The sequence below is a fragment of the Budorcas taxicolor genome, chromosome 17, assembly GCF_023091745.1.
Source record: "Budorcas taxicolor isolate Tak-1 chromosome 17, Takin1.1, whole genome shotgun sequence".
In the NCBI taxonomy this organism is placed as follows: Eukaryota; Metazoa; Chordata; class Mammalia; order Artiodactyla; family Bovidae; genus Budorcas; species Budorcas taxicolor.
Genome location: NC_068926.1, coordinates 58,313,954 through 58,328,055, shown reverse-complemented (window position 1 = coordinate 58,328,055; position 14,102 = coordinate 58,313,954). Strand labels below are relative to the sequence as shown.

General features: G+C 47.2%; 1 protein-coding gene across 1 annotated transcript in view; it reads left to right on the top strand.

Moving 5' to 3' along the window:
- The first annotated feature begins 3,440 nt into the window (after window positions 1-3,440).
- Window positions 3,441-14,102, top strand: part of RNFT2 (ring finger protein, transmembrane 2) — a 56,921-nt gene continuing 46,259 nt past the window's right edge. Inside the window, exons 1-4 of the mRNA XM_052654908.1 lie at window positions 3,441-3,554; window positions 4,046-4,104; window positions 9,659-10,140; window positions 13,007-13,083. Coding sequence (XP_052510868.1) covers window positions 3,531-3,554; window positions 4,046-4,104; window positions 9,659-10,140; window positions 13,007-13,083 — 642 coding nt within the window. The 5' untranslated portion in view covers window positions 3,441-3,530. The remainder of the gene's footprint in view (window positions 3,555-4,045; window positions 4,105-9,658; window positions 10,141-13,006; window positions 13,084-14,102) is intronic.

Sequence of the window (14,102 nt, the reverse complement as noted above, 5' to 3'; positions counted from 1 at the left end):
ATTCAGCCTCCTCCTCATTGGTCCCTACAGAGCGGGGGCTTCTTATTGGCTAAATCTCGGGAAGGGGTGGGCAATCGTATGCGTGCGGCCGGTGGAGCTATGCCCGGGTCTTAGCGCCGGACCTAGCGACCTGGGAGAAAAACCTGAGGAGAGGCCGGAAGCATTCGGAAGTCAGGTGCTCTCCCGGCCGCGCGAGTGATTGGCTTGGAAGGACGTGAATGATGCCGCTGTGATTGCTGAATCGTTTGTCCAGGTAAAATGAGAACGTTATTTTTCCCCCTCCAGTATGGTAAGTGTAATCTGCCCTTGCAGTTCTGCGGCGTTTCGCGCTAAACGTTGGTTGCAAGAACGAAAAACGCCCACGGCATTGTATTCGAAGCGCACCTGCCTTCTTCCAATGCAAGTGATGCAGGAGATGCGCGCTTGCGTGCATTTCCGTGCAGTCATGTAACGGCCCGGGGGTGCAACTTAAAATCTCCCATACACTGAAAACTCTTGGTAAAATCCTTCTTAGGAATGGAGTGCGATGTATGAAGCAGAGGGTAAAAAAGGCATTTCAGTCAGTCATTTCAGAAGCATCCCACATGCAAACGTTTTATTCCAGAATTCAGTATCGGAATAGTTATGTACGGCCTGCTTTCAACACAGAATCTGAAGCCCCTTCGAAAGCAAGCATCTGAAAGTGGGATCTTGGGTATTTGATTTAGGAGACTGTGGCAAATTTGTGGATGGAAACTTGGGATTTTTTTTTTTTTTAACAATAATTTGACTGTGCCGGGTCTTAGTTGTGGCATGCAGGATCTTCTATCTTCGTTGTGGCTTGCGAGCTCTTAGTTGCTGCAGTATGTGGGATCTAGTTCCCTGACCAAGGATGGAACCTGGGCCCCCTGCATTGGGAGGACAGAGTCTTAGCCACTGGACCACGAGGAAAGTCCTGAAACCTGGGATTCGGTATTTTATTTTCTCCAAGGATTTGTAGGTGATGAGGAATCATTGTGGGGGGAGGGGGCATTAAGGCAAGATTTCAGGTTCTTGAAATAGATTTATGGGATAAGTTCAGTTCAGTTGCTCAGTCGTGTCCGACTCTTTGTGACCTCATGGACTGCAGCACGCCAGGCTTACCTGTCCATCACCAACTCCTGGAGCTTGCTCAAACTCATACCTATTGAGTTAGTGATGCCATCCAGCCATCTCTTCCTCTGTCATCCCCTTCTTCTGCCTTCAGTCTTTCCAAGCATCACGGTCTTTTCCAATGAGTCAGTTCTTCGTATCGAGTGGCCAAAGTATTGGCACTTCAGCTTCAGCATCAGTCCTTCCAATGAATGTTCAGGACTGATTTCCTTTAGGATGGACTGGTTTGATCTCCTTGCAGTACAAGGGACTCTCAAGAGTCTTCTCCCACACCACAGTTCAAAAGTATCAATTCTAAAGTGCTCAACTTTCTTTATGGTCCAACTCACACATCCATACATGACTAATGGAAAAACCATAGCTTTGACTAGATGGATCTTTGTCAGCAAAGTCGTGTCTCTGCATTTTAATATGCTGTCTAGGTTTGTCATAGCTTTTCTTCCAAGGAGCAAGCATCTTTGAATTTCATGGCTGCAGTCACCATCTGCAGTGATTTTGCAGCCCCAGAAAATAAATTCTCTCACTGTTTTCATTGTTTCTGTATCTATTTGCCATGAAGTGATGGGACCGGATGCCATGATCTTAGTTTTCTGAATGTTGAGTTTTAAGCCAGCTTTTTCATTCTCCTTTTTCATTTTCATCAAGAGGCTCTTTAGTTCCTCTTTCTACCTTAAGGGTGGTGTCATCTGCATATCTGAGGTTATTGATATTTCTCCCGGCAATCTTGAGTCCAGCTTGTTCTTCATCTAGCCCAGCATTTCTCATGATGTGCTCTGCATATAAGTTAAATAAGCAGAGTGACAGTATGCAGTCTTGACATACTCTTTTCCCAATTTGGAGCCAATCTTTTGTTCGATGTCCAGTTCTAACTGTTGCTTCTTGACCAGTATACAGATTTCTCAGGAGGCAGGTAAGGTGTTCTGGTATTCCCAACTCTTTAAGAATTTTCCAGTTTGTTGTGATCCACATAGTCAAAGGCTTTAGCATAGTCAATGAAGGAGAAGTAGATGTTTTTCTGGAATTCTCTTGCTTTTTCTATGATCCAGCTGTTGGCAATTTGATCTCTGGTTCCTCTGCCTTTTCCAAATGCAGCTTGAACATCTGGAAGTTCTCGGTTCACATACTGCTGAAGCCTAGCTTGGAGAATTTTGAGCATTGCTTTGCTAGCATGTGAGATGAGTGCAATTATAGGATAAACTTTCCTTCATATATGGAGATGGTGCTACTGACCAGTTTTGTTTTGGTTTGTGTTTTGGGTGATTTTCCAAAAAGAAAGAAGGCTTCTCTGGTGAATTGTTTCTAATCAGCAGCCCTGGTAACACCAGTACTGTCCCCTGAAGAAGGCTGGTCAGGATCAAGAAATCACTCAACAGCCAATTATGGCGCTCTGAACTAAGCCAGATATCATCTTTTGTTCTGCAACAAGAAAATATTTAAGGAAGCTAAACCTATTCATATAAAGTGTCTGGCTTTTGTTTTTTCTCTAGGGTGAGAGGTCAGGGAAGGAGCAAGGCATATATAGAAAGAGGTAAAGTGAGAGACCCATTGATGTTTTACTTGTTGAGTGCAGCTCTGTGCCAGGCAGTGTTCTACATGTGGAGGTAGAAGGGCAAATGAGGCAGACGGATCCTTACTTTTATAGCGTTTATGTTCTAATGGGGGACAGAGCATAAATAAATAAGCAAGCATGTAAATAACTGATCGATACTATGAAGATAGTTGAACAGGGCAACATATGGTGGGTCAGGAGGGTGAGAAGAGAAGACCTCTAGGAGGAGGTGACATTTGACCTGAGGGAGCTAGCCAGAAGGAACAGCATTCTGGGGAGAGGGAACAGCAAGCACAAAGGCCCTGAGACAGGAACAAGCTGGCATCTTTGAAAAACGAAAAGACCAGTATGATTGAAGGGGCTTGGTTAAAGGGAGAGTGGAGGCAGGTGAGGTTGGGGACAGGTGAGGCCTGCAGGCCAGGAACAGAACTTTGATTTTATTCTGGTTACAGTGGGTCACCTTTGGAGGCCCTAAAACATGTCTGTATTTCCCAGTCAGGACTCAGAGTTTGACAATAGGGCAAAATATGTTCAGATCATAACTGTCCTCAGGAATACCAATGAGGGATCAATGGGAGGCTAGCAAAGGATAAGGAGGCAACATAACCATCTGTTTATAGCCACCCCCCCCCCATGAAGCCCTAAGACTTCTTAGGTTCAGGGCATCCCATGGACTAGTCACTTAAGTATTCTGTGCCATCCAGGATTTGGAATCTCTGGTAAGCTCCTGTGTCCCTTTGGAGAGAAGGAAGAGGGAGAGATCTGCTTTCTCTGGAATCCAGTGGTCACATCCCCACCTGGAACCCTGAATGCCCACCTGAGGTGTCGTCAACATGGAGTTCTGAAGTCCATGTGGTTCCTCACAGTGAACCAGGTGACATGTCTGCATGGGGATTCACATCTTCATTACCAAATGTGAGGGCTGGAAGGAAGCTCTGGGTTCAGACACTCCACCCCTCTCCCTTTGAACCTATGGGGACTCTGAGGCCACCAAGAGGTTACTGACTTGTCCAGGGTCACACAGCAAATTAAGGGTGGCACCAGTCCAGGATCTGTGTCTCCCAAATGTCTGTCTACTGCACCTCCTCCAGCACCTCTTTGCTTTATAGTTCACTTCTTTCTCCTCTTATGTGAAGACTTCCTCCACCTTGAAGTCTCATCCTCCTCATCCATGAATGACACTTTCCTCAGGGGACAGAAAGTTGATTTGAGGGTTGAATGACATACCAGACTGAAACCCAGTTTGCAAAATGTCAGAAAGCTCTAGGGATATAAGATATGAGTAGTACTTATTTATAGTTACCATGGCAATCTAGGTGCTGGGAATGTTGGGAGACTCTGGTTCATGCCTGTGTTGACTTTTAGGTCTTAAGGAAAATGCAGAGACGCCACAGCAGCAACACAGAAAACGTTCCACCTGAAAGGTAGGCATCACTCTCATTCCATCCGAGGCTCTGAGCTTCAGGTGGTCGGGACGACCCAAAACTGGATTGAATGTTACCTGCTCCTCAGGGCTACTTGTCAGAAGGGTGGAGGAGATCTGATCGGAAACTGCGTTGCACAAAGATGACCTCATATCCTCAACACACAACAGCTTGCTGTTGCTCTTACGGTAATTCTCAAAGCCTGTGCAGCCAGTGGTCCACTTGACTGTGTCCATGATTGCACCCAGGAGATTTTAATTTATAGAGGTGTCTGGGTGGGAACATGGAGAGGCTGATGACCTTGAAAGAAGATTTTTATTGCTTGCACTTCCCAAGAGAAAAGGGCTTCCATCCTACGCAGGGCCACATGGGGAAGCACCAGGGTCAGCCAGGAGACAGAAAGGAGCAAAGGGAAAGCATAGGTCACAGCTTTTATTGTGTTTTCCACACAAAGTAAAGCAGGGCAGAGGAAACAGCTTAGCGTTGACTAGTTTGAATAATGTTGGTGGCCTCTATGCTATAGGAGTGGTCTCTAGCTGTCTGGTACCTGGCCCTGGGTGATTTGAGGCAGAGGAAATATTGGCCGAGAATGTGAATTAGATAAAGGAGATGGTTGGGGATATAGGCTCTGGGTCACAGGGAAGCTGTAAACAAGTTTGGCCGTTAGTTTGACCCTATAATGTGTGTATGAAAGTGTTAGTCACTCAGTTGTGTCTGACTCTCTGCGACCCCAGTGACTGTAGCCTGCCAGGCTTCTCTGTGTGTAGAGTTCTCCAGGCAAGAATACTGGAGTGGGTTGCCATTTCCTTCTCCAGGGGGATCTTCCTGACCCAGAGATCGAACCCAGGTCTCCTGCATTGCATGCAGATTCTTTACTGTCTGAGCCACCAGGGAAGCCCCGTAATGAGCAGATGCCAAATAGACAAATACAGAACCTAAGAAAACAACAGGTAAAACACTAATGAACTAGGATTTCTATCTACGTAAGCCAAAAAGAGTACAGACCGTGGGGCCCTGTTCTCAGGTTGTGACAGTCTCCCGGCCCAGCCCTCTCACCATGCTGGAATATACACCCAAGGAGCTGGCAACCAAGGTTTTCCTATTTCAAGTCCCCTGTGACTCTGAGGTTCGCAGCAAAATCACAAAGTACTCACCAGTGCCAGTGTTGAGTTTTGCATGAATCCTCCCTGTTCTCTGGGGAAAAACTCCTTTAGTCAGATAACCCTTCGACAAAATCCCACATCAGTCACTTCCCACTTCTGTGCCTTTGGCAAGCACCTTCACCTCTAGGCTTTAGTTCCCCTGTCCATAAATGGCAGATAACAAAACTCAGGGTTGCTTGTGAATGAGTGAAAATACAGAAACACAGCACCTGGGATGTTTGATAAGCTGCACTGTTGGAGCTTTTTCCAGCCTCCAAAGACAGAACTGCTCTCCGCTTTTAAATGAATGGTGAGGTCTTTGGGGGCAGAGATGACACTAGAAAAATAATGGCCACTGTGATTTGTATACTTTCCTATGTCACCCTCATATTAGCCAGTGGACGTCAGGACTGTTTTTATCACCATTTTATAAATGAGGAAACTGGGGCTCAGAGAAGGTAAGTAAGATACCTGAAGTCACACAGACAAGAAGTGGCAGGGCTGAGATTCAGGCCCCAGTCAATTTGACCTCTGCGAAGTATGTGCTTTGAGACTCTACATTTCAGCTATCTCCTATTTTGATGGGTTCACTGTTCTTCCAGGTTGCTTCACATTCTAGCCTTTAAGTAGTTAAGTTGGAAGCTCACCCTCTGCTTCCCCCAAGGATTATTCTTTCCCATTTAGGCTGAAATCTCAACTGCATGCTGGGGAAAGGCCCAGGGAAGGGAGGCCAGCTATAAAAAGGCCCTTGGTGGGTTGAGCCTTCCCTGGTTGTACTAGAGGTCCCCTGAGCCCAGTGAGCTCAGAGTGCTGGCGAGCTTAAGGCAGGCGGGAGGTTTTCCAGAGCCCCTGGGATAGTGGGGGAGAAGGTGGCCTCTGTGGGCACCTGCCAGGACTCCTGCTGTCTCAGTTCAGCTTCTTAAAGTGCAGAAAAAGCTGAAGGCCCCTTGAGGATCATAGCCATGGTGTTAGTTATTATTATCGTTATCATCATCCCAAGCTCAAGAAACTAGGCCCACGCATTTCCTGGGCTTTTGGAGCCAGCAGGGATGGGCCATGGGAGGTGGGGGAATAGATAGCCATCTTCAAGTTCCCTCCCTTGCCCGGGCATAAAGTTGGTGGTTTATAATAACTTACCCCCGGGTCAAGGTTGAAAGGCCGGTGAAGCCAGTCCCAAGATTTCTGCAGATCAGAATCTCCCCTGCCGGGTTTAACAGATGTTCTTCAAGATGTGAGTAGGTTTTCTGTGGAGGAAAATAATCCCGTGATCAAATAAGTTTGGGAAAACACTAGGTTTAAACAAAGTTAATGTTTTCAATTGCAGGCCTTCTCAGAGCCTTTCAGAGCCTTTAGCGTAACTTATTCATTCATTCTTTCAAATAATATTTATTGAGCATGTTCTGTGTACCAGGTGCATTGTGCTGGGTCATGGCAGTCCAATGGAGGGCAGACAGTCGTGGTCTTTAACCTTATGGAGCAGGGCCCAGTCTGAAATACCATTCTTAGTGCCAAGTACATGTTATAATCACCTGGGGGCTCTGAGGGAATAGAGGTGCTTGCGACCCAACCCCAGAGATTTTTTTTCAAGTTATAATTAATATTATAACTTCAATGAATTTGTATACTTCTAAGTGTTTCTTTTTCATTGATTGGGTTTTATCTAGCTGTTTCATCTTCTAATGTCCTAGGCACCTGCTTTGGTCTATGCCGCTGGCTGGGCACTGAGAACAAAGAAGTGAATCAGATACAGTGTGTGGCCTCAAGGAGCTTACCGTCGAGTAGGAGAACAGGCCATGTAAACAAATCAGTGTACTGCGTTGTAGCTTGTGGTATACTGTCCAACCCCAAAGATTTTTGATTCAGTTGGTCAACACTAGGTCCAAGGCCTGTATTTTTCAAAAACTCCCCTGAATGATTATAATGTACATGCAGGGCTGAGAGTCACAGGTAAGGAGTAAAATAACTATGATCAGTCCCATTTTGTGCCTGGATGATAGGAGGTTAGGGTACAGTGAGGACAGAGAGCAAAGAGACTGTCATTGTCTGGGAGGTGGGCAAAGCTGCCCCGAGCAAGAGAGAGTTTTAGCTGAAATCTGATGGATCAGTGTAGGTTTCCTGGTGGGGCCAACCAGTGAAGGGGCTGGGCTTGGCAAAGGCCCTCCAGTAGGAAGTGCTTGGGTAGTGAGAAGAGGGCACGTGGTGAGATAGTGGGGGAGAGGGTGGCCTCTGTGGGCACCTGCCAGGACTCCTGCTTTCTCAGTTCAGGTTCTTAAAGTGCAGAAAAAGCTGAAGACCCCTTGAGGATCATAGCCATGGTGTTAGTTATTATTATCTTTATCATCATCCCAAGCTTGGGATGGGCCAGAGCTAATCCAGGCTGTCTGGCAAGTTCATCTCTCTGAGACTGACTCTGTGTGCTGTGCTGTGCTAATGGACTCAGTTTCTTTATCTATAAAATGGGAATGATATTAGTCCCTAACTATGGGATTTATCTGAGACTGCAGGAAAGCATTTAGAATGGGAAGCCCTTTTAGTGGGATAGTGAAATAATTGAATATATGTTGGATTTTTTTTTTATTCACCCTGTTCTCTGAGTGGGAGATAGTTTATATAAGGTCAAGTGTGAAGGCAGTGTAAAACCTTCCCTGGAGCCTCCCTCAGGGGCCATTTCGTGCCTGGGTGATAGCTGCCGTGCATTTATTAAGCACCTACTGTATGCCCTGGGTTGCGGAGTCCAGAGGATGAGTGGAAGTCAGCTCTCACTTGGAGTAAACTCTGGGTGTTTTAGGTATACTGAAGGGGTTTGTGGAGGTGCCTTGGGGGCCCTCTTCTGGGGTGAGAGGAGGAGGAAAGGGTGGCTCTTTGCCCCTCCCACTGACACAGCACATTAAACTAATCAGTTCCACCTGTTCTGTGGACTGATTCCATTTGAAAAGGACAAGTCCAAGAGAAGACATGACATCCAGGGTTCTGGGGCCTGGTGTTTATGGGAAAGGGCACCCAGTTCAAGGCTCTGCATTCTTAGAAGAGTAACTCTAGGCTCTCTGCTCCTCTGGCAGTGGCTCTGAAAGAGCATCAGCATGCTTTATCTGATTTCAGTACAAGAGGCTGTGCTTGGAACTAGGAATGGCAGTTGGCCCTGGAGGTTTTGCATAGGGATAGAGATAAGAGTTCCCATTTACTTAGTGTCAGATAAATTTGATCCCCAGGAATTCTATGCATGAACGGTGTTTATACCCATTTTCCAGGTGAGAAAACCAAGTGTAGACTTGTTAAGAGCCCTAGGAAGGGTGGAGCTAGGATTCACACTTGGGCTTCTCCAATTAAGTCTTCTTCCCATTACTCTCTGCCGCCCTCCAAATATCAGCTGTAACCACGGTGGATCCTCTTGGGAACTGGGAATCATTGAACTTAGAGATGACAGAGCCGGGGAACCTGAGTTCCTGAGGTTATTCTCGAAACGTAGGACCCTGCGCTCCCTTCTCAGTGAAGTAAAGTGGTTAAGAAAGCAGACTCCAGAGGTAGCCTTCTGGGTTTGAATCTCTCTGTACCACCCCTTACCAGCTGTGTGACTTTAGACAAGTTACTCTTTTCTGTGCCTCAGTTTCTTGATCTGTAAGATGGGGATATTATTAGTACCTGACTCACAGGGTTGATAGGAAGACTTAATGAGTTAATTTAATGAAAAGCAGTTGGAAAAAGTATCTGGCACACAGGAAATTTTCAGTAAAGATTATAACCCTATTGCTATTATTACTTGTATTAATTTGCAAGGGCTGGCCATGACAGGGTGTTGTAGACTAGGCGGCTTAAATGACAGAAATTTTTTTTCTCACAGTTCTGGATGCTGGAAGTCCAAGGTCAGGGTGTCAGTAGGGTTGGTTTCTTCTGAGGCCTCTCTTGGTGGCTTGCAGATGGCCACCTCCTCCCTGTGTCGTCATATCATCCACCCTTTCTTGTGTCTGTGTCCAGATTCCCTCTTGTAAGGACAAAAGTCATATTGGATTAAAGTGTCAGTCGCTCAGTTGTGTCTGACCCTTTGCAACCCCATGGACTGTAGACCACCAGGCTCCTCTGTCTATGGGATTTCCCAGGCAAGAATACTGGAGTGGTTTGCCGTGCCCTTCTTCAGGGGATCTTTCCCACCCAGGGATCAAACCCCAGTCTCCTGCATTGCAGGCAGATTCTTTCCCATCTGAGCCACCAGGGAACCTGGACAAGGGCTGGCACTAATAATCTCCTTTTAACTTAATCACCTCTGCAAAAACCCTTCTTCAAAAACAATTGCATGCTGAGGTACTGGGGGTTAGGGTGTCAATGTATGATTTTCCTGGGGGAGGGGGCACAATTCAGCCCGTAACATTATTGATCCTGTCATTTGCCCCCCATCCTCCACTGCCTGACTGGTCCAGAAATCGCAGCCAAGCGCTCAGCTCCGAGGCGAGTGTGGACGAAGGTGGCGTCTTTGAGAGTCTGAAGGCGGAAGCGGCCTCCCCACCAGCGCTCTTCTCGGGCTTATCCGGCCTCCCGGCAGGCGGCCTCCCCACCACCCCATTCCCGTCCAGCCTGGTCCTGGGAGCCGCGGCTGGCGGTGGGGACGTGTTCCTGCAGATGCCGGCATCCAGGGAGGAAGGCGGGGGCCGTGGCGAGGGGGGCGCCTACCACCACCATCGGCAGCCCCACCACCACTTCCACCACGGCAGCCACCGCGGGGGCTCCCTGCTGCAGCACGTGGGTGGGGACCACCGCTCACACTCGGACGAGGCAGGCGATGAGCAGCCTGGGACACCCGCCCCAGCCTTGTCGGAGCTGAAGGCTGTGATCTGCTGGCTCCAGAAAGGGCTGCCCTTCATCCTCATCCTCCTGGCCAAATTATGCTTCCAGCATAAGCTCGGTGAGTGTCGGGGAGATGCGGGGGTCAATGCCTGCCACTTAACCCAAGGGGTTGGGGGTCTCCATCCCAAGTGCCAAGGGCAGGCAGTAGAGGTCCTCATGGTGCAAAGTCCTTAAAAGGCCAGGATTCCGCTTCAGACCTGGGTTCAAATCCTGGTGACTAGCCTTCTCTGAGCCTGTTTCCTCATCTGTCCAGCAAGGGTTGTGATAGAAACGTTCAGCTGGTTGGGTGACTTGAAGGTGTGGAGGAGTTCAGACTTCTCCAGTCTGAACCTGAATTCTTCCCCTTCCTAGCTGTGTGATGCTGGGGACATTATTTAACCTCTCTGTGCTTTAGTCCCAACATCCATAAAATGAGGATTAAAATAGTATTTGTACTATTCAGGGGTCCCCAACCTCCAGGCCGTGCAACAGTACCTCCTGTCAGCTCGGTGGTGGCATTAGATTAGAAGTAAAGTGCATAATAAATGTAATGTGCTTGAATCACCCAGAAACCATTCCCCCCATCCCTGACCTATTGAAAAATTATCTTCCATGAAGTCAGTCCCTGGTACCAGAAAGGTTAGGGACAGCTGTACTATTTCATATGCTATTATGTAGGTATCATAGATACGCATATACTATAACAGTATGTTACAGATACTATTATATGTACAGCTTCTGCCTTCATAAGACTGAGTAAGGTTAAATGAGCAAACGTGTTAAGCCCTTAGGTCAGTGCCTGGCAGAGAATAAGTGCTGTCCAAGTGTAGATAATCATCTTTATTATATTCATTGTTAGTACCTGTAAAATATTTAACGTGGAATCCTGCACATAGCAAGTGCTCAATAAATACAGCCTATTACTAGGAAGTAAAATAATGATTCATGAAGTACTTAGCATAGTACCTGACACATACTTAACATTGAATAAACGTGGTCTCTGGCCCACTGCTATTTATTTCTGTTACTGGTATTAGATCATGGTGTTGCTGTGTCCTGGAGAGTTTTAGGCTATTGTTTTTATCTTATGGTAGAAATTACAGTACAAATTATCTCATAGCCTAGTACATAGCCTAGTACATCCCACAAGAAATATCTAGAAGAGGTTAGGCCATCATTTGTGTCTTATTTGCCCCTTTCCGGTATGTTCCAGCTGACCCAGGTCTCTCCTTCCTTTTTGGGATGCTACAATATCAGTCCCTTCCTTTTTTTTTTCCTTTTTGACCAATTAAAAAATGGTGGCTTTTTTGGTTTTTATAATCACGTACGCACTGGGTTCTGGGCCCTTCAGCACCTCCTTCCAAGTCTAGCACCAGCCGGACTCAGGCGCCTGTGGCAGTGGTGCCGGTCCCCTTCTTGGGTGTCTGAGCCCTTTCCCCAGGTGCTGTGGACAAAGCTTCAAGTGAAAGGTTCTGCCCCTTGCTTCTAAACTTTGCAAGCTACTGAGCCTCAACCTTTGCAGGCCCCTCCTTTCTCTGTCCCCCCTTTCTCCTAATATACATAAAGATTATACTGTACACCTATACCTTTTCATGAAAGAAAGTGAAAGTGCTAGTCACTCAGTCAGGTCTGGCTTTTTGCAACCCCATGGACTGTATAGTCCACCGACTCCTCTGTCCATGGGATTCTCCAGGCGAGAATACTGGAGTGAGTTGCCATGCCCTTCTCCACCTTCCTTTTTATTCCTAGAAACAGAAGCTGGCCTGTTTCTTCTTACCTGAATTCCAGCAAACTCGCCACCAAGTTTTATTCCCAACTTTGGTCATATTCTTTCTCAGTTGTCAGGTTTGTTCAGTTGATCAAAGAGTATAAGAAGGGATTGTGGGGTTACTGATTTTGTTTTTATATGTTTTCAGTAAAGCAACTCATCTTTTATAAAGTAGATCTGGAAGCATGCATGGAATACATGTACTATTTAAAAAGTAAAAGTGAACTACAAGCATGGGAAATTCTGTACATTGTGTAAAAGCAGAATCCTGTCCACAAGGAACAAAAAGTAGGATTTGAAAATCCCTGCTCAGGGAGAATTCTGACTGTAGCTTAGCAAATTGTGGAATAAAACTCCGTTCTTTCTCCCCCCTCTCCAAAGGTCATGTTTTCCTGTCAGCTAGGAATTCTTTTCCCTTTTAGCATGAAACTTCCATTTCTTATGGTGCTGTGGCCTTTTGCTACATATGCTTTTATTACAAATAACATGCCTCAGATTCTTTTTGAAAATAGAAATACTTTGGCTACCTGATGCAAAGACCCAGCTCATTGGAAAGGACCCTGGTGCTGGGAAAGATTGAAGGCAAAAGAAGAGGCTAGCAGAGGATGAGATGGTTAGATAGCATCACTGACTGAATGGACATGAGTCCAAGCAAACTCCCGGAGTTAGTGAAGAATGGGGAAGCCTGGCATGCTGCAGTCCATGGGGTCGCGAAGAGTGAGACATGACTTGGTGACTGAACAGCAACAACAGAAACTGCTAGAGATTGCGCATTGTAAGCAGTATCCCTCCTTGAGTTCAGTCCTGTTATTATTCTGTTTTTACAGAGGAGGAAACTGGGCTCAGAGTGGGGCAGTGACTCGTCCAAGCTCACACAGAGAGGAGGTGGCAGAATTGAGATTTGAACTCAGATCTTACCAGACTGCACAGCCCATGCTAACTGGTCCTATAAAATACCCTCCCCCCAGTGGCCTCAGTCCCATCCCTAAGTCAGGGGCCTCAAGGTTCCCAGCAATATACATGACAGCCCAAATGCCCCAGAGATGGGATTTTCTCTCTCCTCTGTGGTTGGTGTGTTGACTCTGAGGAGGGCAGGTATGTGTCCCATGTCCCTAGTAACCCAGGCCAGGCCTGACACATCTAAGTGGGTGGTCTTGGCCCTTCCTCTGCCCCGCAGGCATTGCTGTGTGCATCGGAATGGCCAGCACCTTCGCCTATGCCAACTCCACACTCCGGGAACAGGTCTCTCTAAAGGTGAGTCACCTGGCAAATCAACTTTCCAGCGCTGCTGTAACAAATGACCACAAACTCATTGGCTTAAAACCACACAAATGGGTTCCTCGTGGTTCTTTAGGTCAAAAGTCTGAAGTGGATCCCTCTAACCTAAGATCAAGGTGTCCACAGGACTGTCTTCCTTCTGGAGGGTTCGGAGGACGGTCTCTTTCCTCACCTTTTCCAGGTCCTAGCAGTCACTCACATTCGTTGGCTCCTGGCCCCTTCTCCTCCTTTGGGCCACCCACATTGCATCTGTGAACATCCTTCCATAGACACATCCCCCTCTGACTCTGCTCTTCTGTCTCCTCCTTCCACTCTCAGGGGCTCTTACGATTATTTGGACCAATCCCCCGGATAATGCAGGAAACTCTCCCCAACGCAGGGTCAGCTAATTAGCAATCTTAATTCCACCTGCAACCATTATCACCATGGAACCGAACAGATTCACAGGCTGCGGGAGTTAGAACAGGAGCACCTTTGGGAGTCATTCTTCTGCCTCCTACCCTGGCAGGTCCCAGATGTGCCACCCTTCTCCCTTCCAAGAGCAGCCTCTCCTCTCATGCCCCTAGCCCAGTCCCCTTACCCTCCTGACATTCAGTCAGTTAACTCATTTCCAGCCCACCCTCATGGTTAAGGCCACCCCAGTGGCACTTCTGGGTGGCTGTGTGGGTCTCACCACCGTCATCCCCAGTGCCTTCTGATACCTGCTGAGCACTCAATGTGTCCAGCACAGTGCTGGACCCATTTCACAGCTCATCTTGGAGATCCGTCCCAGCAACTTGGGAGGCAGGCAGAATCACACTTAGTTTATTTTTCCAATGAGGAAACAGTGCCCCATAATTTCTTGGCTAAGATCTAAGTTTTCTGCCTAAGGCCATACAGCCAGTGCAAAGCATGGTGTCAGGATATGAATCCAGGCACTGTGCCCAGAGCCTGTGCTCCCCCAGGTTCAAATCCCAGCCTCTCCACCCTCCTGCAAGCCCTTAGGGGGTGACCTC